Raw genomic sequence first — 26,912 nt, 5'->3', positions numbered from 1 at the left:
GCGTCACAGAGAATAGGAGGGCCAACATGAGTTTGCATCTCTTTCTGATTACCTTCGCTGGCATCTGTATTAAGAAGGGAACTTCTCTGTACTTGTTTAATCGTCTAAATATAACGCAAGTGATGATGATAATTTTTTTTAAAAAGCCACATTAAACTTCTTATATGAGATTTCACATATTTACAAAAGTGCTTTATATTTCTTTTGTTTAATATCTAAACTTCATGTCGGGTTTTCAATTCCTTCATTCGTGAGAGTGTCGATAAACTTCTTCATGTTTACTATAATTAATGATTTCCAGATATAAAACGCACACAAAATTGCTTTGGTGTCAGCTCAAAGTGGATTTGAGCTGATGAAAAGCCCAGTGGATTATAATGAGGAAGTGGGCTGCTGCCATCTAGTGCTTCATACTGACTAATTCAGTAAGAAAGCTAAAATGTCGTGCTAAAACATGTAATAACCCCATGACTTGTGAAATAGTGGGGTTTTTTATTGCCCACGCGTGGGTTTTTTTTAATAATGTGTTTAACCATTCATTTTTTGAGGCTCAAAATAATCTAAATTACGATCCAAATGAAAGGTCTGGGGATGTCCTACCCGCTATGATTCATGCTTTTTTAAATAACAATTTGTATTATACAAGAGGTCATGTGGCCCAGAGACATGAAAATAGAAATTTAAAAAGTAAACAAGTGTGATGTGGAAGCTTGGGGCATTTGCAGTGCATACACAGAAAACCCCTGTTTGCATAGATACACAGGTTCCATTGGGGGGGTAGATTCATTATAAAACACTTTTAATGTTTTGTTATTAAGTTACAAATCATCTTTTGGTTTTTGTCCCTGTATGGAAGCAACTTTAATCAATTAAAGCCAAACAATGTTCCAGTGCTCAGTGTGGAGAGAATGACACATCACAGCCCTCTGACTCAACAGTGGTCTCTATCTCCAGCGGTAACAACAAGCAAAGCAAAGGTTATTACTGCTAGCACGGAAACTAGGACCCACCCACATTCAGGCTGGTCTCTGCCTGCCTGGCTCTTCCTGGATCTGACGCCCGCATCTGCCAAGTAAGTAACTCTAATCTATAGTTTTTTCCACTGCAATATATTTAAAACAAATATTTCTTTACGTTGCAATAAACAACAGCGAGGAACTTGCAGAAATGTAGCGGCTCATTTTGGCTGTTGACTTATTTTTGTTTCGTTTAGCTTTGCCTGATCAAACAAACAGCCGTTTGATGGTGACGTTACCAGATAGCAACTAGCAATTAACTTTCTGCTTTGGGGACGTCACAGCGGCACGCTAGCGCTTGTAAAATGTATGTAAGGAATTAAAATAAATATTTTATCAGTCGCCCAGGCCGGATGCTACATGCTAAAGCAGTAACTCGGTTTGAAAGTGTTGTGTAACGTTAACGGACGGCTGGGTCGTTTCTGCTCTTCAGCGTCAGGGCACACGGTTAAATCACTTAATGCTTCTTACCATCACGAACGGGCCGAGGTTTTTATTATTATGCGTTTATTATTGAACAGTAAAATCATAGCTGGTTAGTTGAGAAAATGCAGGCCTGTGATGCTCTCACGAGTATAAGGACTTTGGTTTTACTGCTTTTGACGTTAAAAGAGCTTTTCGACGTTCAAAGTCGAAACATGTACTACACATACAACAGTTAGTTGTTTTTAATTACTGTAGGAATTTATGTGAGTTCCCCCCCGCTTACGTATTTTTACGTACTTACTACGAGTGCCCGTGGCATTGTTTCAAAATACTGAGAAAATAAAACCTGAAAAGCAAGGGAGTGTCAGCAACCAAATGTTTTCCAAGAACTCATTTGTAACACACCCTTGGTCTTTCTGTTCAAATTAAAATCAGTAATTTCGAAAAATCGTCTTTTGTTTGGCTGTCGTTAACTTTTTAAGTTGTGTTTACTCACTTGTTCTTGCAAAATACATGCATTCCTTTTTAAGGAAAGAAGGTCTTTTATCTACACATTGCAAAATATGAACAGATAAGGAATGACAACGTAGTAAATAGGTACATTCATTGAAATTCAAGCATTTTTGTCTTCGTTTTAACTCATGAAAATCATATCTTTAGACATCTTTTTAAACTGTATGGACATTGCTTCAACTTCACACTCAAACTGTTTGATAGTTTCACTTCACAAACACAAACCCAAAATATTTTCCTGCTGGTATGCACAATGACAGTTTTGAAGTTACAGAAAGCATGCTTTGCATATAGCTCAGCAGTTCATTATCTTTTGCCCTGAACAAAATTTGTTCTGTTTAGAATTTCTTTGACATGCAGACTATAAGATTCAGGTATTAAACCACTCACCTTTCACTTAGCAGAATCTAATCTGCTTTGTCCAAATAACATTATTACTTATTAAGATTTGGCAACTGTTGCTTGTTTGCATTATTGAGGGTTTATATTATAGTGTTTTCTGAGAATGGGGAAGCAAAAGTTGCACAGTTTCATAAACAGTGAACACATTGTAATGTCATTATCATATGACAGGGATATGGATCAGTGGAAGTGGTGAGAGACATTTAAACAATTTCCTATTGTCTTGGGGAAAATGTTTGTTTTGTTTCTGCTCTATATGAGATTTAACGAGCCCATTCAGTAAACATTCTTTAGACAAAAACATAAATTCCCTGAAAAAGTTTTACATAAAAAACAAATATTTACACAGTGATAGTCTCTAGCTTTATTTCACCTCCAGGTTTTGAAGATGAGCTACCCAGGATACCCTCCTCAGTCTGGAGGATACCCACAACAGGCAGGAGGCTACCCGCCTCAACCAGGGGCATATCCTCCCCAAGCAGGTGGCTATCCACCAGCAGCAGGTGGCTACCCTCCTGCAGCAGGTGGCTACCCCCCTGCAGCAGGTGGCTATCCACCTGCAGCAGGAGGCTTCCCCCCACAGGCAGGCGGATACCCACCCCAGGCAGGTGGTTACCCACCAGCAGCAGGGGGTTATCCACCCCAGGGGGGTGGTTACCCTGCTCCAGCTGGAGGCTTCCCTCCCCAAGCTGGTGGATACCCTGCTCAGCCTGGAGCAGGAGGTTATCCATCCATGCCTCCAGCAGGTGAGGCTCCAAGAAGAAGGCATGACAGATTACATTTGTGAGGTACTATTCTTTCTTTAAGCCAATATTTTCTTTCAGGTGGAGGCTGGGGTGCAGCACCAGGTGGCTATGGAGCGGTATGTAAATTCTTATCTCACTCTTCACCTCTTACGTGTCAGCTCGCTAATACTATATGGACTGGCTCAGGCTAAATCTCATTTGTTTAAGTTTCCTTATCTTTACCATTCCCATCTGAACCTTATTTGTTTAATATGCATTTGTCACCATGTACTTAGCTGTCCTTCATTTGCAGCCAGGAGGAGCTCCGCAGGGATATCCAGGAGGCCCTTCCCCAGGCCAACCCATGCCAGGTTACCCAGGAGCACCTGCCACTAACCCTTCAATGCCTGGATATGGAAGTGGGGGTCCCTCCAACCCTCAGGCCCCTGCCATACCTGTAAGATGTGGCAGGTGCATGCTGTGGTATTTAACACAAATAGAATTACCACAGCATACACACTTGTTACTGTGTTGAATTTTATCATGTCAGATATATGTATAATTTATTTATATATGTGTTTATTATTTCTTATGCTTTTTAGACAGGGTACAGGGGTTCTATTAAAGACTTTCCAGGGGCTGATCCACTGAAGGATGTTGAAGTTCTTCGAAAGGCAATGAAGGGTTTTGGTCAGTAAAATATGCATTTGAGTATGCTAAACCCATCAGATATAATATTGTTTCCCATTAGCAGTTCATTTGCTCCTTCTCCTTTTACACATCATAAATTGATTCTAACAAAATAACATCTTGACAGGCACCGATGAAAATGCCATTATTGAACTTCTGGGAAATCGTTCAAAAAAGCAGAGGGTTCCATTGATAGCAGCTTATAAAACTACTTATGGAAAGGTACTTTCATAAATAATAATGCTTTTGTGACAGTTTTATCTTAGCTGACTTTGCAGTCAGATGTTTCTGTTTTTCTGCTTAGGATTTAACCAAGGATCTGAAGTCTGAGCTAACTGGAAACTTTGAAGATCTGGTTCTTGCCATGCTGAAGACTCCAGCACAATTTGATGCATCTGAACTCAGAGAGGCTATAAAGGTTGGACGCTCATGCGGTTGTCTCAGTAAATGGTTTCAGTTTTGGTTTTCCTGCCCAAACCACAATATTTCGCTCATCGTGCATTAGGAAAATAAGTGAATGTGAAATGGCTGGCTACAAATTAATGTTGATCACATTCGCTATGCTTTTCTGTAATTGTTTTAGGGTGCAGGAACTGATGAGGCTTGTCTCATTGAGATTTTGTCATCACGCTCCAATTCAGAGATTCAGGAAATTGCCAGAATCTACAAAGCTGGTGAGTTTTAATGTTGGCTTTTCTACTTTTTATTCAAATTCTTGTTGGAAGACATTATTAAGACCTGTTTTGTTTTTTTAAAAAATGTTTTATTAATATAAGGGTATATTTTGCTTTAAGCTGAGCAGGCTTATTTGATCAACAGGTAAATAATGAATTCTGAAAAAGTCAGTGTCTGAAATGTCCTATGCAAATATTATGGAAATGAATATATTTTCCTAAAAAGCCCCTCCTTCCTTCCAGAGTACGGGAAGAGCCTGGAGGATTCTATTAGCAGCGACACGTCTGGACACTTTCGCAGACTCCTGGTGTCTCTCTGTCAGGTAGCATCAGCACATTTTGCTGGACTTACAAAGAGCTTTCTCATAAAAGGAAGTTCTGACCTAACTTCTGCACTGTGCCACATAATGTTTTTCTGCTCTCAATGCTACTTCCTTCTATTCTCTCTAGGGAAATCGTGATGAAAGGCCAAATGTTGACATCTCTTTGGCCAAACAGGATGCTCAGGTACTTGTTTAAAGATGGCTTCGTGTCCTCAACGCTCTCTGAAAGCAAATGCAAGCCATAATTATCCTTCTCCTTCTTTCCTCAGAAACTGTATGCAGCAGGAGAAAATAAGGTGGGAACTGATGAGTCTCAGTTTAATGCCATCCTGTGTGCTCGCAGCAAGCCTCACCTTAGGGCAGGTGTGTAGCTCAGGAAGTTTACTATTTTGTTTTCAGTGTCATAAATAGAATCGCTTTAGCACATATGCTTTTAAACCTTTAAAGAATTACATTGTAACTGTCATGCTTGTGTATCTTGTCTTTGAATAGTCTTTCAGGAGTACCAGCATATGTGCGGGAAGGACATTGAGAAGAGCATCTGCGGGGAAATGTCTGGCAATCTTGAGTCTGGCATGGTGGCTGTGGGTACGTTCTCTGGATCTCTTTTTTTCCAAGCCCGGAACAAACTGAAGCGACTTTCCAAAGACATGCAAAAGCTTTAAGTATATATTAAAGCCACTGGTTGAGGTTGTTCTGCAAGACTTTCCTATAAATACTATGCAGGTGCAATACAGGCAGCTGTTTGACCTAAATACATGATTGAAAGCAAATGGTGGCAAGACAGACTGACGACTACACATTGGTTTTTATGAGGCATTTTAAAATTAGAAACGGATTCTTCAATCTGTTAAATGTCAGCAAACACTTCTTGAGGGCTTTGTAGAATCAACTAAGTTATATTTCCAGCTGTATATTAAAGCTAGAAATATAAATGAGGTAAAGACTTAAACTGAGGAAGAGGATACGACACCCTCATTCACTGGCGACTTTCATCATAAGTGTTGAAAGTGTTGACTGGCACCATAAGCTCGCCAAGCAAGGTCACAAGTGTAGTTTGTTAAATGTATATAGCAACTACAACATGCACTTACATTTCTAGGTAGGTATACGTCAGGGATCTACACCAGGTTAGACTTGACAGACCTGACACATTGCAACATTTAAACAGTGCTCGGTTGGTACTGTGGAGCCCACAGTCTGCTAAGAAAACGTCCTTCAAAGCCTTCACCAGCCTGAACCATTTATGCAAGGCCCGATTGGTCTACACTTTTATGTTATTTACCTTAAATTCAGAACCTGCCATTTGAGTACTGCAGCAGAATCGAGACTCAGACGTGAGCCTGCACAAACTGTAGCCTTAGTTTCCTGTTCTTAGCTGACAGGAATGGTCTTCTGCTGCTGTAGACCTGTAGATGCTGTAGATCTCATGTTGTTTGTGCTCTGCATTCATTAAAAATAACCAAGGTAGTAAAACCACAAATTGGGTCAGTTACACAACCTTATTGGCAGACACAATATAAACTAAATGTGTACAGAAGTGTCTCATGTTCCATCCATTCAATTTTCACGGTCTTTTCTTTTTAAGCGTGCTATGTCTTGTTGGTTTATATGTACAACAGCATCCTCTGCTCCTTTATTTATCTTTCATTTGGCTTTTTTTAGTGAAGTGCATCAAGAACACCCCCGGTTACTTTGCAGAGAGGCTCAATAAGGCCATGAAGGTACATCTGTTGTCTGTCATCCCTCGGATAATTAGTTTAGTGCTCTGATTTTGTGAAGAGAGAATGGAGAAGACATAAACGAGGTATTACATTGTGCTCACAGGGAGCAGGGACAAAGGACAGAACCCTCATCCGTGTCATGGTGTCCCGCTCCGAGGTAGATATGTTGGACATCAGGCAGGAGTATCTGAAGACCTACGGAAAATCACTGTACACTGATATCTCAGTAAGTCCCACTGTTTTTGTCATTTTGACGATCAAAGCTTAATCACCGTGTGCTTGTTATGTGATGCGTTTTCTCTGGATTTCTCAGGGTGATACCTCTGGGGATTACAAGAAGCTGCTGTTGAAGCTGTGTGGAGGTAGTGACTAAAAAGCACCAAGATTCCAAAGGAGCGTGTCTCAAAAGGACATCATATACATCCACACTGAAACAATGTTATATGACCTTATATTCCGTTTGATGCATGCATTTAGTGCCATTTTTCTGATTATTACATCAAATCAACATATATATTTTTGATTCTCTTAAATTACATAGTTTTTGCTACTGTATTGCATTTATTCATATTTTAAAGGTGCATTAATATTATTCTTTTTACACAAAAGGTTGAGTGGTAGCCAACAAAATGTGTGTGTGCCTGAAATTAACTAAATTACTGCAATGACTATATTACACAATAATATTTAAAATGTACTTTAGTTTGTAGGAAACCTATTTTGGGGTAACAGTAGAACTTCACAAAGTAAAAAGAAAGTAAGATCTGAAAAAGAGCTAGTGTGCCATGTGACTAATTTTTGCAATCCATATAGAAAGAAATATTTAGTACAGCGCTTTGTGAATGTATTGCCAAGCATCGCAACTGTGTGTACCTACTTACAAAGGTGTATGTTATTATTGTATATGCATATGATCATATCCCAATCAATCAATCATTCTCTGAATGTAAGAAATAATATTTGCATCTCTTCTGTAATGGGTGCTTGTTTTAGTTACTGAAATTTAACTCTTGCTTCCAAGTCTATGCAAATTAGCTTATTGCCAATCAACATTTATTTGCCTTTCACTCAGTGCTGAAACGCCAAAGCCTAAAGACAGATCATATTGTGCCGTTCGAGTAAGCCTGTGGACCTACGCAATTATTTTCTTTTGTTTTGTCTAGCAAACATTCGATAATCTTAGTTGTATGGCTACAGGAAGTTATCCATATTCTGTTTCTCAATATTTTGTTTAGTCTTTCAACAGTGTCCTTTGCTGATTTGTATGCTTTACTGCCAGCAGAGGGCTCTTAGTTCACACAAACTATGTCACCTCTGTAGAATTGATCTGCCTGAACTAACTTTTGCTGAGTATTTCCTGCACTAACTCCTTTGCTTTGTAACATAATAATTGTCAAAATTCAGTGGATGCCTTAAGAAAAAAAAAAAAAGGAAAAACAACCACCTTTGATTTCAATAAAAAAAAATTTTTGGCACATTTTCTTTGTGAAATGGGATTGTGTGTTTTGCATGAAAAATGACTGCGTGTGGATTTTGTGCTCTAAGCAGATGCACAATGAGCGATTTGCATGTCAAAGCCAGTCTCATTTGCACCACTTAGGTCTGTATTACAGCGAGTGGGTAAGCCCCCTCCACCTCTGAGCATCATGAGCGGCAGCCTCTTGTCAAAAGGTGTGAATAATGTGGCTTACATAAGTTCTGTTTGTGCGTGCGTGTTTGCTTTATAATCTGAGAAGGGGAGAGAAATACATTCAGGTGTGCTTTGAAGCTCAAGTGATATGGAGCGGAGCTTCATAGAGCTTTTCTCAAGGCTATAAATAGTGTCCATATTGGAGACACGGGTGTCCTAAAGTTGTCTTTCTGTTGTGTTCAGTGGCCTCAAAGTGCAGCCTCAGAGGGGATGTGTTCGTGAGACAAATAGCTTCTTTGCGAACCTTGCTTCTTGTACACTTTCTAACTTTTCATATACACCCGAAATGAAAACAGTCCACCAGCCTGAGGACAAAGAATGATAAATATTTGATGTTGGCATTTGTGTATTTTCTCTCTAGCTAAGATTTTGCACTGATATCTCGTGAAAGATATAGGTCAAAGTGAAATCACACGGGGGAGAGAGGAGGGCTTCCATTTAGCTCGCTTTTACTTTAAGAGGAGAACAGAACACTTCCGTGATCCTGATTTCTAGACAAAGTGCTTTAATTATTAACTTGTAGATGTGATGGCATAGTGGATGATGCACTCTTTATGGAGCTTGGGACACAAAGACGTCTGTCCACGTCACTGGGCCAAGTGGAAGGTGCAATAGCTGTGAAGAGCAGCCTGAACTAGGCCTTAGCCTGAGGCTTTTTTTCTTATATTACTTGTAATGAAATTTTAAGATCTTCTCTTAAAACTTGTAATATCACAAAACAAAGGTCTCAATAAAGGTTTATTTCAGACGCAGTAAATCTGCAGTTCATCACCAGCCTTTTAATACTATCATATAAACAATCAGTGTGAGTAAGTATTGAGCAATTTCTTTTTTTATTTGCAGTGGATTTTCTCCAGCCATCCAGTGAGGATTGTGCAGCTAAGTGACATTTGGTTGCCAGGGACCTAATCCTGCTTTAAACTTCATGAGTGCATATAAGCAAATTACAAACCCGAGGATTAGATGAACAACACATAATGAGATGTAGCAGCAGATATCACTATCCAGCATGCAGAGTGGCAGCCTGTGGGGCTTGAGGCTCTTCCTCTGATTTTTGACAGAGTGAGAAAATAAATCCTGTCCAACCATATGCTTTTATTTGTGTGTCAGGAGAAGCAATATACCAGAAGACGGCGTAGAACTCTATAAATTGCTCCCACTTAATGTTAAAAGCAAATGCAAGATTTCAGTGTTTTGAATCTGTTTGATGCTTTTAGGAATTTACATAATTCCTAAACATTGCAACTTGTTTTCTCGGTAAGCGGTGAATAGATTTCCCTGCAGGGAAAAGAAATTAGTGCGGTTGTTACATAATTGTTAAAGCTGTTTCGAATTTAAGAGGGGAAATGTATAGGCACACTGTGTACCATGTTAAGCTTTAGCAAGCTCTAGCTAAGAGTGAAAATCCTCATAAAGGGAATACGCTCTAGCTCTATGTTAAAAAGTACTAGCAATTATCATAAACAAACTTTAAGTAGATTTCCACACATCTCCAGTTTAGCTGTGAACACATATAGATATAGACATATAATCTTACATTTAATATTGCTGTCTGATTCTAAACAATTTAGTTTTCGTAAGGATTTTATCTTTTTGTGACGTCTCCCTCCTTTGAGACCTGATGGATTATGTGGAGCAGAATAAAGCTTGCAGAGCGGGGCAGTTGTGTCAGGGGACAATCCAGATGAGAAACAGGCAACTACAATCTGGAGGTATAATCTCCTCATAAAAAAGAGAGATCAAATCATGAAATAAGAGCTGCTAGATTTCCCTTGTAATCAAATAATAGCCTATTCAGATGCCCACAATGTATGTGTGGGATTTTCTGAGCAGACTGGGTTTTAAGAAGAAGTCAAGCAATGTCCGATTTGTAATCTAGTAATATTTACATTTAAAACTGCTTAAGTGTTAAATGTGTTTGAATTTGCATCCATAAAATTGCTACCTAATCATTAGCTGTGTTTTGGAGAGTGAATCACTGTATTACATGGTATGACTTGATGTGATAGTAGAAACATATGATAAACTCTTATAAAATGTACAACAAAGTCATAATAAGTGTCATCCACCGTATCTAATACAATGTGTGTACAGGCATATAGTTTTTTTTTTTTTATTAAAACCTTCAGCCAGTTAGTAATTATCATTAGAATAAATAATAATAAGAAAATTCGGAGGAGAAGATCATCTGGTAATTTTGTGATTTTAGAGCAGTGCACAACCTTTCATCAGTAGGCTTTACTGTAGAGATGACCTGTGATCAGTGACTGTTTCACCAAAAGTACATTTGTCAGCCAGAAACAGTATTTCACTAGAAAAACTGAGAAGTGAAAAATGATCTTGTTCAACAGAATATATATGATTTTTATTTTATCACCCTTCATATTCTTCTTGCTGCACAAGAGGGTTAAGGAACCACCAGTCACAGAAATATCTCTGACTTTTTGTCACCTATGAAGACAAATTTCATTAGACACTGAGAACCTCATGTTATCTTTTGTAAAGGATGCTGAAAGAGTCATCAAAGCTTCCCAACTAAGCTTTTAAACAGTTTATATACTTCACTTAATACAATTACACTCTGGAAATGTTTAAGGTTGATTCTGTTATTTCTAGACTTGATATACAACACTTTATGAAACCACTGGGTGGATGAGGAAATGGTTCACCTAAAGCTGGAAAAGAATAAATGCTTACACAGCACTCAGTTAATAATTTAATAGTAACACTATGTCATATAATCACTGCTATATAGATCTCTATATAGCAAAAAAATTAAGCTAAATGCCTGACATTGCAACTGTGTAGACTATAAAGGTGACTTCTTAATTTAACTATGAGGTCTCCAATATCATCAATCACATCAGAAAACACTAGGGGAAGTAATTCAGGAAGTCTCTGGTACATAATGAGCTACATAAAAGGTCAAAAACCAACAATGAATGACCCTTGAACAGCGCTGTATTCAAAACAGACTGAAAGCACGTCACTGGTTCAGAAATACTTCTCATTCTTAGCAAACGTAGTTCTTCAGTACGTCCACCAAGAAAAAATATCTAAACTAGATTTTTAATTCTTTACATTTTTAAATATTATGGATAAGATGTAAAAGAGTGACCAATACAAAGGTTTGTAGCAATACAAAAGCCAACATCTTCCATGGGTGTGCATTAGTGCACATGATATGAGTTACCTGCAAATCTGTGCAGGTTTTGCTGCCCTACTGGCACTGTGGTCTTTTTCAGGGAAGACCTTGGTTATTCCACTACACTGTGCATGTACTACAGAAGCATTATCAGCAGTTAAAGTCTACACCAGTCTGCTAGTATTCCAACAAACACTGAACATATTTGGCACACTGGGAAACTAGTTATACAACAAGGGAAGTACAACGCATTTTTTTCCTTTAAAATAAAGTAAGAGTTTTCAAACATTTTCTTTCTTAACAAGAAATGATGCAACACAGGAGTAAAAGTCCAACACTCTCGAAAGATTTTGGCCCCAAAAAGTAAAAGCTTAAACTTAATACGTTATATTATTACACTTATTTTGCAATTAATTGTGGGGTTTATATAATTTGCATCATTTTAGCTTTTTGGGAAGGGTGTGTAAACTTTCAAAAACTGGGCATAATAATGAAAATTAAATCGTCCTCAGCTAAAAAAAAAAAAAAAAAAAAAATACTTGTGAGTGCAAACAAGCCCGTCAGTATTGTTTTAGTGTGTTTTTATTGGCATTCTTGAATGCCTTCCACATAACTAACTCACACAGAAAGCGCAGAACCAGTATTACATAAGTTGTGGTAATAATTACAGCCGGTAATTATAGCGGCGGGAAGCCAGGTGCGTCTAAAAAAAAGCCCCGCCCACGTTTACCTTAAATGTCCATTGCACGGAAATATGATTGGCACAGGGTTACAGCTGCTCGAACGGTGAGACATGGCGGAGTTTGTAGTCTGACTGAGAGCGCTCCTGGAGAGTTTCCACACTTTTCAACATGACTAAAGAACTTGATTTGACGCCGAGGTTGTTTCCGTAGCGCAGGCAAAGCGGGGCTTAAAGAGGCAGAGGCGTCATTTTTCCGAAAAGGATAGAGAGCGGCGGTTGGGAAAATGTGTTGTCATCTTCATGCAGTCAACAGCCTTGGGCAACAAATATGGCTACTTCTTGTGTATCCGTCAATTCGGGTTGAAAACCGTCCTGACTGGGTCGAGCGGGGTAGTTTCGCAGAGTCACGGCAGTAGCCCGAAGTTAAGTTGACTACCAGAAAGATTAAAAGGCTGGGTTTGTCCCGAGCTAGTAAACAGCGGAGGAGCGAAGCGGAGAGGAGATGGAGCCCAAGCACAAAGAGTTGTTGGAGAAATGTTACCAGAACTTGGTGGAGTCAATAACAGATGCGGACAGAGTTGTGGACGCGTTGGCTCACTGCGGGACCCTAAGCCAGCCAGAGCGCTACGAGCTGGAGCACAACTGCACCTCCAACTCGGAAAAAGTGGACCTTCTGCTGAAGCTACTAATGAGTAAAGACGGGGACCATTTCGCAGAGTTTTGCACTGCTCTGGAGACAACACACCCTCACCTGCAATCTTTATTGCTGGATGGCATTGGACCAGTGGATCATACGAGTGGTGAGAAACAATTAAAGTGTTAACGACCTCCTAATTAAATTGTTATAAGAGTATAGTGTTTATGAAGAAGGGGCGACGTGTCAGAAGTTAGGGCTTTATCTAAAATACAGTGAAACGGTGTGTTTGGGGCCCTTGCTTTTGATATTATCTAACAAACATTAGTGCTATTGACCATATGACAATTTGATGAAGGGCATGACTTTTCCTTTGGGCAGAGAGAGCTGCAGTGCACAATCATGTGACCTGATGCCTATTTACACTCACTACTGTGCTTGTTTCATTTAGCATGTCACCAAAAGTACAGCCTGCTAGCTTTTTTGTGTAAGCATTTAATGGACCTAAAAAGACTCAATCAATGTAGGGAGGGACTGACTGTGTGTGGGAATCAATAACCCACTGTCATAGTCAAACGAATGAGAGATGAACCAAATGCGTTTTAGTGCGCACTGTGCAATGAATTACTCGAGGGGGATATAAACTGGAGAATAAAGGGCATCAGTTTGATTTGTTTTTGGTGTGAAACTAACTACAGTTAAGATTATGTCAGCACCGGTAAGTAAATTACCTTTTTAAATAACTAATTGTACTGTCTTTACAATGTTGCAACTTAAAGGGATTCAGCAAACTATTGTTTTATTATAAACTTGTGAATGGATTCAAAATTGCCTTTGTCCACCTACTGTAATACTCCACAGCAGATGTACAGAAAATTAGTTTCTCTGTGGATTTGTCAGTATAGTATAGTTTTACTACTAACACGATACTGTATAGTGTAATGGTATAGTGCTTGTGGAACTGAAATTATTTCAGAAGTATGACCCCTGGCAAGGAGTTTCTGATTGATTCAGTTCGTCTGGTTTAGTGGCAGGTTTATTTAAACATTATGGATGGATTGGGACTTTTAAGTGATACATTTTTGGATTTGATACACGTATAACACCAGATGTTGCAAGATACTGCAACATTGGATTTGGGATGCGCTGTCTTGATATTCGTAAATATCTCAACCTAATTCAGATGCAGTTGTCCTTCCGAATCTGAATTAGCTGGATGATAGAGTAACTTTTAAGCATTACCAGAAACACAGGATCTCAAAACTCTTTTATTTATCAGTGATCAGATACACTTTTTAGAGAATATTCATCCTGCCTGCTCGGGATACATTAATATATGGACTGTTGGCTTGTCTTAAGAGGTGAACTAAAACTGCATCTTACACAACATTTAATGTTCCAAGGTATCGGGGGTTCCACCTTCGACCCTTATTATTTAACCCTTAAGTTTATCTAATGGTTACTAAATATATCTTGAAGTAAGGATAAGCCTCTGAGATAACATGGTCTCATAATGGCACAAATCGCAGATTAGTTTATAATAACTTTGTAATAGTTCTGTTTTCTATGTGGATAATCACCCTTTTTCTAACTAAGTGATAAATACATGCATGTGATTTTATTCACAGATAAATCCACAAACTATAGATATACTCTCTATTTTTTGTGTTCATCATAAATCTCTTATTGCATTCTTTGTATGCTGAAACAGTAATGATGTATTCTCTGGACTTTACCTGACATCTTATGCAATAGCATAATGCATGCACTCTGACATATGACCCTTACTCAGCACTTCTGTTGCACTTTGACATTTGAAAAACAAACAAACAAAAAAAGGAACATCCATCCAGTTGCTTTCTTGTTTGCTATCGCGTCATACTCAGTTAGCTACCAGGTGTTAATTATGCATTATTTTGGCATAATTCATAAGAGAACGCAAGCTGGACACTTCTGTTAGTTTTTCTGAGCCTTCTCATTTTTGCGCTGCATTTCACAATTGTGCAGTGGGTCTAGAACTGAGTACTGATAGGCTCTCTAGTTCCAAAGAGCTTTGTACATGAGCATGTTCTGGGCTAGTCATAGTAGTGTGCAAATCCCCGTTGGTAGTCACACAGGACACAAATGGGCTGAGCTGTCTTCTGCTACTGGGCAGACAGGTTCCTCCACTGTGTGGCCAAAAGACGGGCCTTTCCAGAGAAAAGCAACCTATGTTTTTACATAATATGCACCATCAGGAGCCAGACGCAGTAATTGACAAGTCACCCCAAAAAAATATGAGAGCCACATGTTGGTAAACCCTGCCTGTTCAAATGCTTATAACATGAATGCTAAATATATCCTTTAATCACTGACCTACAAAAAGTTCCACGTGATGTAAATATGATGCCTATAGTACCGAACAGGGTGTGTATTGCCGAGGGCTTAGTTGTTTGTTTGTTTGTTTGTTTGTTTGTTTTTATTTGTTTTTGTTTTTTTTAAATAAAGATACTTTGTAGTTTCACATAACTATAGCTCTAAGGCTTGTCAGCGGAGACCTTTCTGTTTAGATTGTTCTCATCGTTTCTTAAGGAAGAATAACACAATGGCTGCACGTTATAAGGGTGTGTATCATGAGAAGTTTTTCTTTGTCACTGCAAAACAAGAGCAGGTGTTTTGCAGTTAGCGATTAACGAGTGTTAGGTAGCTCGATTTCTTGGTTTCGTTCTAGATTTTATTAGGCGGAAAGAAGAGAATCTAGTTGTCTCCAGTGGTTTTGAACTGTTGACACAGAGGGTAGTTATTGCAGAATCGGTGACTCATTAACTTTATACCACAGTACATATCAGAGCGTAGACTGTAGAAGAAAACTGATGTCTGTGTTCGGCATGCTTTTCAGTCTTCTAACATCTATCTCGCGTAGCAGACTTCTACTTTAATTAGAATAGCTTCTCCACAGGGACATATGTCATTGTTGCAGTACCATCATAAATGCATATTGTGGTATTTCAAATAATTTCTTTCCAAGTCTTTCACATGTATCTCCAGAGATGAGGTTAAGTGGGATCAAGTAAAATTTCGTCTGTTGCTTTGCTACTGACAGAAATTTCTTTCTTTTCTTTTCTTTTTTTTCTTTTTTTTTTTTTCTTTTTTTTAAGTTGAATGCTAATTGATTTATTTGTCCAGTTAAAAGTTTGTTTACAAAGTGTTAAATCAACTGAAATGTTGTTTGGACAGAGTGATAATAATCTGTGTTCATGTATGCAGAGGAGCTCTGAGTTTTCATGGTGAAAGTTTAATGTCTGAGTTTATTTTAGAATAGCGTGTGAACAATTTAGTTATGAGAAACTCCACTGATATGAAGGGAATTTAGATAAAGTCTAATTTTTACTTAATTAATATATTTTGTATTGTTTAAGGATGTGTTGTTGGCTTTGGTAAGATGATGACCATTACACAATTTTATTTTATTTATTTTTTTTTTTCTTTTTTTTTTTTTTTCTCATTTGTTTACTGGTAACCTTTTAAAATCAGGTCAAAGACTTGGTGGGCTTACTGGGATATTGAACAAAGCAGAGTGACTACAACATTAAAACCTGTGCTTTTAGTGCTATATAACTGTACCATGACTGTGCTATGATACTGGAGTAAATAAGTAAGCCCAACTTAACCCTTCTGTTGACAAAAAAAGGGCCTGGATTATATCCCTCATTAAAAGCTGTATTTTATGGTTTTCTGAAATTCAACGTTGATGGACAACACTCTGATCTATTGCTTAAAAAGTAATCTTCCACCTTTTGTCAATTAATTACTCATTATATACAATATTTAAGTTAAAGCTTTAAGATGCAAGTAGAAAAATGCATAATTCTTTTAATGGAAAGGGGTAGCATTCAGAATATCTTTCATTTATTGTTAGTGGCACATAGTACCAGATGTGATTTAAGATCAGCACTTTACGTTTGAGTGACTGTTCTCACGTTTAAAAGAAATGTTCAAGTTGAGAGTAAACTCCTACTAAAGACAGTCTTCCCACTTTCCATTTGTTCTTGAGAAGTGGTCTTCTTATACCATAAAATTGTGTACAGATGATCAAGTGGCTGTGACCGTAACTACGAGATCAACCTAAATGAAATGCTTAAGTGGTCAGGGTCAGACCTCAGGTCACATGACTTCCACGGAGCAGAAAAGTAAGTGAGTTATGACATTGTGCACCTTGCCTATTGAGGCACTCTCTGCTCAGAGTCATGGGAAACTTAAGCTAGAGTGAGAACAAAGAGAGCTCAAAGAGAGATCGGTCTCTCCTTTTTCTTTCTTTCTTTATTTTGTCCTTCAGTGGGAAATAGAGGGTTGAGCCATGTTAGCTGGGCTCCTCATAGTCTCAACTCATTTAGTTAGTGGGAACACGGCCAGTCAGGGGTTGATTTAGAGTAATGGGACGTGGGTAAATAGAATCGTTTGTCATGCTCTAAGTCTACACTAGACTTTACATCAGGAGTGGAAGCTGCTGATGTAACTGAACTATAAGCTGGTCACTCCACAGCAGCGCAGTAAGATCTCAGGAAAGGTGCACTGCTGGCTGTTTGATCAAGCAGTGTGCAGTCAGGCATCAATAAAATTCTAATCCTTCTTGTAGAGGATAAATAACCACGTTTGAAACAACTTGATTAACAAAATATAGTCAATGAAAAAAACCTATTGCTAAACAATTCCTTGCTCTACTTTTACTGTAATTTATACAGTCAATGCCCTCTGATATTTTATCAATGTGTGCTTTGTGAGGGATATGACAATTTCTAGCTAAAGATTAATATTTATTGGCTGATTTTCATATGTTTGCATTTTAATACAGATCCCTATTACCATAGTTTTTCCATCTTTATCCAAATATACTGTCATAAACTTGAGCATTTAACATGCTAACTGAGGCCTGTAGAGTCGGAGATGTAGCTCAGCGTTGCACGCTCTGACCTTGGGCTGAATTTGCTGAGAAGTCCACTTCTGGGAAGAATTAAAATGTTTTCATTTTTAAAAGTGTACCAGTTCTTCATCTCACTGCTTTAGAACTGTTGGTAGTGAAAACATGATGTACTGTAGCAGATAAATATTGGCCACTCCCACTGATAAATGGCATCTTATTTGGCAATATATTGGTACATCTTTTGTTTTTGCTTGTTTTCTTAGAAAAGGTGACAGACCAGATAGTAACTTAATGACAACATTTCTAATTGACTTGACCATTTGTGTAACCATTTGTTCCTCTGTTGTTGTAAAAAGCTAATTGTTTCTTCTGAATCTGTTGTGAAAACTGCACACTCTGGTAGATCGTGACACACACAGATTGCATCAGTTATTTCCCTTTTAAATACTTTTCTCTTTTAAAATCTACTGAAGAATTACTTTGGTGTGTGAAATAACATCATCTTCTTCATATTGTTCAGTGGTGTACATAAAGCTTCCTTTCTGTAACGTTAATTATGAATCACTGTAAGCTATAAAAGAGGGCCTTTCACAAGGGGGGGACTGTGTGATGTTGTCAGAGGAGATAAAAGGAGAAGCTCTAAGGCTGCAGCCTCTTTGGGGCCCTGGCTAGTATGTATTCAAGCTCCCTGCCCAACTGGTAATTAGCTACACTCTGTCAGCCCACAGGCCCGTCATCCCAAGTTGGGGAAAGTCCCACCTTATTATTCCTCCAGCTGGCTTTTTTCAGTAAAGGCTCCCGAATGTAACCCAAGCTGCACTGCCTTGATGTACCATACAATGCTGGAGATGATCATCTGACCATAAAGCAGACACGGTCGAGTACGCTTAGACCTGACTTTAATGTTTCTGTTCATGCTGCAGGGTCCACTTACAGCGTCTTGTCCACCATGCCATCGGACTCAGAAAGCAGCAGCTCTCTCAGCAGCTTAGGTGAGTGTGGTACTCATGATGACTAACGATTTAAGGTAAAGATGGGTCCAAAAAATCTTCTTTGGAAAAGGGGGGGGGAGAAAAAAACAGTTGTTCTGAGGAACCAGACGGCTTCTAATTGTTTAGACTCTAAGCACATGCAAGTAATTACACAGATGTGACAAGGATTTAAAAATACACACACGAGATCTGTTTCTACTCTAGAAGAGAGGATTGGTCTGTGCTGTTGAAGCTGAACCAGTGTTTATCACTACGTTTATTTTTGTGGTATATTCAAAACTGAATGAGTAGATCAATGATGACAGACAATATTTAAGTGACTTTGGCTAAACGATTATATAGATTAAATAAAATAATGGTCAAGCTCTTTACCCATAACATAATCATGAACTTGTATGTTTGTAATTTATTTCTTTAGCCAAGTTTGCAGCTCAGATGAACATAGACTACATTTTTACTGAAATATAGCTATACACTCTAGCTGACATAAATAAAACTGCACTGAACCCCGTCACTCGCATCATTTGAACTTTGCGATCGGCACAAGCCACCAGTGACATGCTGACTCACACAGGTACTCCTGCTCAAGCGTCCTCCCCTCCACCTGCCCACATGGACAGCCACCAAGTGAATGAGAAAATGGAGACCATTCTGTTAGAGTTGAGACAGGTGACGCGTGAAAGGGATGAGCTACGCAAACGTCTCGCCCTCTCTTCACCTGGAACCACCTTTGATGACTGCAGGTAGTGTTTTAGTCTCATTCTACAGCCTGTTTTCCAACACATTTGCAGAAAAGCAGAGCAATCTTGTTTCTACCTGCACTCTTTAGATAGAGGTATTTTGCATTCTTGAGCATTTAAAAGCCCTGCCAAAAAAAGCAAGAGCTATTTGACGTAAACTTGTGCTCGTTTTGTTTTAGAGTTGAGCATAAGATGTGAGGATACAGTTGAACTTTCTCTCTTTCCTTACGCTCCCAAAAGTACAAAGTTTGCATGTTTATCTCACTTATGGCTCTCACATTGTCCCATGTGGCATCTCAGAACTTGGTTTTTCATGCAAGTGTGTTTCCCTGTTTCCTGCTCTGTGAAATAGACCGAATGCAAAAGCAGGTCATGACTATGAGCGTCTGAAGCTGCAGTGTATGAAGGCAATGGCAGACCTGCAATCCCTGCAGAACCAGCATAGCACCACCCTGAAGAGGTGCGAGGAGGCTGTGAAGAAAGCAGACTTCTACCAGTAAGTGGAAAGCCTACTAGGGGACTTTGTAAATTTTTTAACAGCCGGTGCATTTGTGCTGTATGCATTCAAGCTCAGCCTGCAGCATTTTTAGCCAGTATTCTGTTCTTCCTCACATACTCACAGCAGATTGCGTAGAACAGATTTTATTTTTGCAAGAGTGATAGGGATGAAGCCTTTATATCAGTTCAAAATCTCAGTTAAGCTATAAAAATCCCAACAGGTCTTCTTCAATTTGATTTAATCTTTGGGATTGTTTGAGGGGGGGGGGGACTATTTGTATTATTTAGTAGCAGGGCAAATCATACATTTCTGGCTAAAGGTTGAGGGAAGAGACTAGAATATGCTCTATAAGTATTACCCTTTTGTAAAGAGTTCACCATAAGCATGCTCTGTAATCAGTATGTGAATCCTGTGTATGCGGCACAGCATCTTTGCCGTGAGGATAATGCTGCGAACGGAGCATTTGGTGTCTAGTGAAATAAGCTGTACTGAGTTGACATGAAGGGAAGGCTAGTCCATTTGTATGATTTTTAATGATGCCATACAGCCTCTGAAGTGTAGGGAACCAACATCTGGCCCCCAATGCAAACAGACAGATGAAGGATTATGTCCGTGTTTAAGCCTGTACTTTTGCGTCCTGTTTGCACATCAGAGAGAGTCTTTATTTATCAATGTCCTATCTGCCTCTGTACTCAACCATTCACTCTAAGCAGTATGTTTTTGTCAATGGAAAATCACATTCATGTCTAGCAGTTATATATTGTACTTAAATTAGTAAGTTGCTAAACACTTAACCATTAACCCTTAGTAATTCTGAAGAATTTTAATTAGTCCTATTAGTGATTCATGTTTTAGAAAATTTCAAGTTAAAGCTTTATTACATAAGAGGTGGGTTTTTTTTTTTTTTTTTTTTTTTTTTTTTTTTTTTTTTGTTTTTTTTTTCCTATTAATGTTAATATAGTGACAGGAAGACCACAACAGCCCTGTGGCTTTAAATGAATGAATGAATTGTTTTTAGTGACAGCACGGTGGTGTGATGGTTAGCACTGTTGGCTCTCAGCAAGAAGGTCTTGAGTTTGACTCCACCTCCTGTCTGAAGGGCATGTTCTCCCATGTTTGCATGGGTTCTCTCTGGGTACTCCAGCTTCCTCCCACAGTACAAGAACAGGATTAGGTTAATTAGTGATTCTTAATTGCCTGTAGGTAGAACACAGTAAAGCCATCTGTGAAAGTTAACACACAAAAAACAGTTTGTGAATGTGAAATTATGTCAACACAGGGTACTTTGTGTAATTTAATTTTTAGGTAGTTCTGAAATGATTAGTTTGACCACAAACTGCAGCAGTTAATCATTTCCAGTTGCAACAAAAGATTTGTATGCAAACTGTTGTGCTGGCTACTTCAAAACCTGCTTCGAGTTGGGTGTTCCAGTTAAGGAGATAAGACTGACGTGATTGTGCTGGAAAGATGACACCAGCAGAACAATATGTAATGAAATCCTGAAAGGAGAGGGCAAACAACACAAGAGGAAGTGGAAAGCACCCACAGAAATCTCATCAACATGATGTATCAATGGAAGAAGGCCAAAAAGGAGACTAAATTGCTCTTGACTAATAAAATATTTTTTTAAAAAAGAATCATAAAAAACAAAAAGATGGTGCTTACGTCTGTGAGAATAATCTGTAGACCAGCAGTAAGGCATGGCAGAAGAAACGTCATAGTTTGGGACTGCTGTTCTGCTTCAGGGCTAATATACCTTGCAATCATTAATTTATGCAGTTTACTTTGAAACTGCACCGAGAAATTGTTCCAGGAGAATGTCAAGGCAGCAGTTTATGACCTGAAGTTTGTAAGAGTTTCGGTGATTCAGCAAAACAATGGCCTAAAGCAAATCAACAACAACAGTAAATCATGTCCCAGTGGCCAAGTTAGAGTCCTGACCACAAATCAGCAGAGCTGCAGTGACCTAACCGGCTACAGCAAACATTTCAGATGTTTTTAAGAAGCTGCTTTTAGCTACTAAATTAAAGTATTAACTTACTTTCTTCATCCTTGTGTGTGTGTGTGTGTGTGTGTGTGTGTGTGTGTGTCCAAATATTTTATATATGTTTTTGATTTATGATTTACTAGCTGAATATATGTTGCCAGAGACACAGTAGATGGAGATATATATATTCAGTGCTGTAAATGCTGATTTTAAAAATTGCTGGCAGCACCCATGGTTTGATTGTACCCATTCTGCTATCTCCACAGTACACTGCACAGCCGTCTGGTGAGCGAGCACACCCAGCTGAAAGAGGAGCTCGAGGTGCTGAGACAGGACAACATCCAGCTGGTCAGGGAGCACAACCATGTGAAACAGGCCTGCGAGGAGCTCAGGAGGCTGCATGATGATGATCAGAGGGAAGTAGCTGATATGAAGATGCTACACCAGCAGGTGCCTGTGTAATTTTTCAGTTCTGTCACCATTCATGCTTAAAAATGGGACACAAACAACATACAGACACAAAAACATAAATGGGTATATACTATCTAGACACTTGCAGACACCCCTTTCCATCTCTAGTTGGCCGCTGACATAAAATCAGTTGGATCTTGACATTTGAGATGGACATTAATTTGCTCTTGTCTCGGTGACCATTATGTCCAAAAGGACAATGTTGTTCAGACAAATGGGGTCAGACAAGCTCTGTCCTCTCCATGTCTCCATCCATCAAAACATTCTTTCAGATTACAAAAATGACTTGACCTGAGTCTCTCACCATTACTCAGTCTGACATTCACCGTGACTGCAGTCACAAGACCATATCATTAAATGTTAGCAATGCCTTATATAACCATGGAGAATGTGTATAACAGGGCTAGTTGATAGCAAGGATACGTTCCCCATTGTCTCTAGAAGTCATGTCATCATTGCATAAACTACTGTTCAGCCTCAGTCAAATTAGGAGTCAAATTAGTTTTAAGTGATGCCAGCCCAGAGAAGACATTTATTGTACAGTTGTTAGATTCCAATTACATACTATAATTTTTCATGTCTAAATGTGTCCTGGTTTGTCCGTTTTTGGCACTCTGTTCATGATTTGGATTAGATTCAATAGTAATTTAAACGTTACAAACAAAATATTTGTAAACATGAAGCCAGACTGAGTCCATTGGATCTCATCAGCACTTAATTAACTAAATTAACTTAATTAACTTACTGGTAGCAAGTCAAAAAGTTTATTCAGCTGATTTGACAGCAATTCTGTCTGTCAGGTCGACTGTACTTATTGTACATTTGAGCGTCTTCATCTTTTAGCTGTGGTTGCTAATTGGTGAAACTGGTAACATTAATCACTGTTTCGACCACAGTCTCCTGCGATTGCTTCCTGTACAGTTCCCACAGAACTAGTAAAATTGAATGGCAATACATTTTTAATGGTAGTTAAGCTTATCCATTCATGCTAAAAGCATGTAGTATACCCCAGTTGCTGCTTGCATCAGAAGCAGACTGCCCTATAGTATGTTAAGAAGCTAGACAGAAGCTAGATACAAGTTATCATCTGGTTCACTACAGTTCAAGTGATATTTCAACAGTTTAAAGTAACATTTTGTTTAATCTCCACTGAAACGGGTAATTAAATGATTTAGGCACTTCACTTTAGATTTATATCAAACAGCACAACATTTCAGCATCTACAGAGTTGAAAAGTATTCCGGATAACTTTTTCCAAGTGACTGCATCAGCTCTTATCTTGATATAGTCCCATTATTGCCCTCTAATTCGTTAAATAACCTGACTTAGACAACAATTCTGATGGCAAAAGAGCCAAACGGGACAGGCAAAAAAAATAAAAAAAAATAACCAGACTTAATGCTATTTGCAGGTAATGAGAGAGGGCTCCTCTGATGTCCTTAACAAGCTCTACGACACAGCTGTGGACAAGTTGGAGGCCGTAAAGAGTGACTATGAAACTCTGAGGAAGCACTACAATGACAAGTTGGCCAGTCACAATGCCGATTTGAGTCGTTTGGACCAGGCTGAGGAAGAGAACCACCGGCTGCAGAAGCAACTCGACATGCTGCTGAAACAAAGAGATGCTGCCATCCACTATCAGCAGCAATACTCTTCTTCAATAAGAAGGTAAAGCTGGAATTATTAGGTCTACAAAGCCAGCAGGGCTACAAACTTCACACAAAAACTGAGCAACTGTTAAAAAACTAAAAAGCAGTTGCAGCAAATTATACTACAAACTGAGTACTTGAGTACAGAGCCAAAGTCAGATCTGCACAGTGCTTAAAATGTGCTTAATCCAATGCAGATGAAGCTTTGCAGATGTCATCCCAGTTATAGTTTTCTTTTTAGATGCTTAAATTCCACATTTGATCAGTCTATGATCTTATTGTTCATGATTTTAATGTTTTAAGCACAAGACAGAGTAGAAATGTTTACCCTTTGGAAATTAATAGAGGCATTGAATCCACTGCATTCCTTAATCCCTGCCTGATGCAGGTTTGACAACACCCACCAAGAACTATCCAAGGCCACAGCCCACAATAAGGAGCTACAGCGAGAGATGGAACGGCTGCAGTCTGAGGTGACGCGGCTCAAGACCCAGCAGCTCAAGGCGGCAAAGGACAGCGAGAAGTACAAGGAGGAGCGGGACTCTGTGATCAGTGAATATCGCTTGATCATGAGTGAGCGGGATCAGGTGATCAAAGAGGTGGACAGGCTCCAGACGGGTCTGGAGATGGCAGAGGCGAAGCTAAAGAACACTTCGTCAGAGAGACGGGTGGCCAGTGAGGAGCTGGAGGCTCTCCGACAGGTAAAAGCTAAAATGAGGGATCATCAGTGAGAACTGAAAACTGTTAACCATTTCACAGACGGGATCAGAAGGCACTGGAGGAATAACTATTGTGATAAGAGACATTTGGAATTATACATGCACTATAAAGAAATTAATGTCTTCAGATTTACAGGGCTCCTTTTAATTTAAGTGAAACTGTTAATGAAGAATGACCATTTGCGTAACATCTGTGTCTTAAATATCTCTTGTCGTTAAACTGCTGAAGTCATTCTTTTTGGCAACAGTCAAAGGTTTAGGGTGGCTAAAAAGTAACCACGTCATGATCACTGCTATTAAAACCCACAGTTCAGGAAGAGAAATTTGGTTATGCTTTTTAACTCTTCTGTGTAAAATGAACTTGAGAAGCTCTCCAAAATAAATACATAAAAAATCCTTTTAAGAGGAGCAAAATTCTTTAGTTCTTCATCTAATAGGAAGTTTGTCTGGCAGCATATCTTTGTGCTGAGATAAGAATGTATTCCTCCCCAAGGAGGGAATTCCAGAATCACAGCGATGTAAGAAACACGTCGGCATAAAAGGAAATGTACAACAATATGCAAATCATATTAAAATATTCCAAAATTCTCAAGGTAAAAATTTAAAAAGATATAGAAATTTACTTTTTTTTTTTTCTTTATTTTCTTTATATATATTTTTTTTTGATGAAGGAGCTGGCCTCAGCGCTGGTGGACAGGGACCGAGCAATCTGTGAAAAGAATGAGCTGCTGGAGAAATTCTGTCACGAGGTCAAGGACAAAGCTGAGGCCCAAAAGGAGCTGAACCAGGCCTGCAAAGACATCGAAACAGTGCGTGAGGAAAGAGATGTGGCCCGGAAGGAGAGGACAGAGGCCATCATCCAGAGGGACCAGCTGTTGCAAGAGTATTACCAGGCCAGACAGGTAGCCAGACGGACAGATGATTTATCATCACAAATGGAGGGATTGGTTTATTTCTCTGACAGTAATCCCTTCATCCCATCTCACATAGTAGTAGTTTTTTTTTTTTTTTTTTTTTTTCTTCAATCGGCTGGCTGGTTTCTACATATTGATTTCTGTTGAGAAATGTGTACTCACCCATCATTCTGTTTACAGTGATTGTCAGATTAATTATAATAAAAGTCAGGGATGCCTACATTAGGAAATTACCAATAATTGTAGTGACAGGCCTCACCCTCACTTCCAAGTACACCAGAAATCTGCACTGCGTCAGAAATGGATTGTTAAGCAAAACTGTAGACTGAAATGGAATTAATGCAACAGTGTATCTAGTGCAAGTGCTCTAGATACACCATCAGACTGAGTTTTACATTTGTTTTATTATATCTGGTTTATATACCTAATCCAGTCTATGGCTGTTTTATACATCATAGATGGAAACTACATCTTAGTTTACAGGAACTTGTTTTTGGATGGATGGAGTCAGCTAAGTTGAAAGTTTTGTTTCTTAAAAAAAGCAACAATGTCTTCATAGCTTGTAATTAATACCTTGTATTTAAAAAAAAAAAAAAAAAAAAACAAAAACAAAAAAAAAAAACAAAGCACTTTATTTAGTCTATTGATTAGTGTACAAGCAGAAAAAATAAATGATCTATTATTCAAACAAACCTTTCTCACAGCAGCCATTCTGGCTGCTGCTAGAGGTAAACACAGGTGATACTAATCACATTAAAGCTTCACCTCAATAGAGGACAAGATTCATTATTCTAATTTGTAACATCTGTGTTTGTGCCATGTCAAGTCAAAATGACTGCTCTCAAACGGGTATTTACATCAATGAGCTTTCAAGGCTTAACTCTCACCAAAATGATGTAAAGCTGATAATTAAAAACATGTGTTGAGTATAATATTACTGCAAAGTTAGTGTACAGAGTGGGTGAAAGGTGAAAATACTTTCTTATGACACAAATTTAGAGGAATTTGCCACATGTTATCAAATACCATATTGGACTAAAAGCACCTTCACTTCTCCGGTGACATTTATCACCCATCAATTTGATCTACTCCTGCAGGAACAGGACTCTGCCACCATGAACATGGAACGAGCCACCAAGGAGATCGAGATTCTGAGGAAGCAGTATGAGGCCATCTCGCAGGAGCTGAAGGAGGCCTTGCAGGAGGCTGAGGTCGCCAAGTGTCGGCGGGACTGGGCCTTCCAGGAGAGGGACAAGATTGTAGCAGAAAGAGAGAGCATTCGGTAAGAATTTGTTTTTTAAAAATATAGATGTAGATGCATGTCATTGCGAGGAGACTTGGGCAAAAATAGTTTGTGTGTATTTTATGTGACACCTGATGACAATATGTGCATCACT

The 26,912-nt window shown here is 38.8% G+C and overlaps 2 protein-coding genes across 4 annotated transcripts in view; both read left to right on the top strand.

Annotated features, from left to right (window-relative positions):
• The first annotated feature begins 942 nt into the window (after window positions 1-942).
• On the top strand, window positions 943-7,970 carry anxa11b (annexin A11b). Its single transcript, XM_040039210.1, has 15 exons — window positions 943-1,072; window positions 2,737-3,103; window positions 3,182-3,219; window positions 3,396-3,539; window positions 3,685-3,772; window positions 3,900-3,994; window positions 4,077-4,190; window positions 4,356-4,446; window positions 4,690-4,769; window positions 4,897-4,953; window positions 5,039-5,132; window positions 5,262-5,357; window positions 6,435-6,493; window positions 6,597-6,719; window positions 6,807-7,970. The coding sequence occupies exons 2-15, from the start codon at window positions 2,746-2,748 to the stop codon at window positions 6,864-6,866; spliced, it is 1,497 nt and encodes a 498-aa protein (XP_039895144.1). The 5' UTR covers window positions 943-1,072; window positions 2,737-2,745; the 3' UTR covers window positions 6,867-7,970.
• Window positions 7,971-12,080: 4,110 nt separating this feature from the next.
• Window positions 12,081-26,912, top strand: part of LOC120738164 (disks large homolog 5-like) — a 30,511-nt gene continuing 15,679 nt past the window's right edge. For 2 of the 3 annotated variants that reach the window (XM_040039280.1, XM_040039279.1), the window contains exons 1-9: window positions 12,081-12,810; window positions 18,468-18,536; window positions 19,111-19,279; window positions 19,629-19,772; window positions 22,029-22,212; window positions 23,645-23,901; window positions 24,271-24,583; window positions 25,273-25,503; window positions 26,613-26,797. In XM_040039280.1, the coding sequence (XP_039895214.1) occupies window positions 12,513-12,810; window positions 18,468-18,536; window positions 19,111-19,279; window positions 19,629-19,772; window positions 22,029-22,212; window positions 23,645-23,901; window positions 24,271-24,583; window positions 25,273-25,503; window positions 26,613-26,797 (1,850 nt within the window). In that variant the 5' untranslated portion in view covers window positions 12,081-12,512. The remainder of the gene's footprint in view (window positions 12,811-18,467; window positions 18,537-19,110; window positions 19,280-19,628; window positions 19,773-22,028; window positions 22,213-23,644; window positions 23,902-24,270; window positions 24,584-25,272; window positions 25,504-26,612; window positions 26,798-26,912) is intronic. The other variant, XM_040039281.1, reaches the window with a different exon arrangement.

Source organism: Simochromis diagramma, unplaced genomic scaffold (assembly GCF_900408965.1).
Source record: "Simochromis diagramma unplaced genomic scaffold, fSimDia1.1 OVJJ01000402.1, whole genome shotgun sequence".
Lineage (NCBI taxonomy): Eukaryota > Metazoa > Chordata > Actinopteri > Cichliformes > Cichlidae > Simochromis > Simochromis diagramma.
Note: the sequence above shows the minus strand (reverse complement) of the source record. Positions and strands in the feature narration are given on the sequence as shown.

Bases quoted from the DNA above. Each gene is read 5' to 3' on its own strand.
- anxa11b (XM_040039210.1), top strand. From the start codon at position 2,746: ATGAGCTACCCAGGATACCCTCCTCAGTCTGGAGGATACCCACAACAG. The intron at 3,104-3,181 runs GTGAGGCTCCAA...ATTTTCTTTCAG, and splicing joins TCCATCCATGCCTCCAGCAG to GTGGAGGCTGGGGTGCAGCA. The intron at 3,995-4,076 runs GTACTTTCATAA...TTTTCTGCTTAG, and splicing joins ATAAAACTACTTATGGAAAG to GATTTAACCAAGGATCTGAA.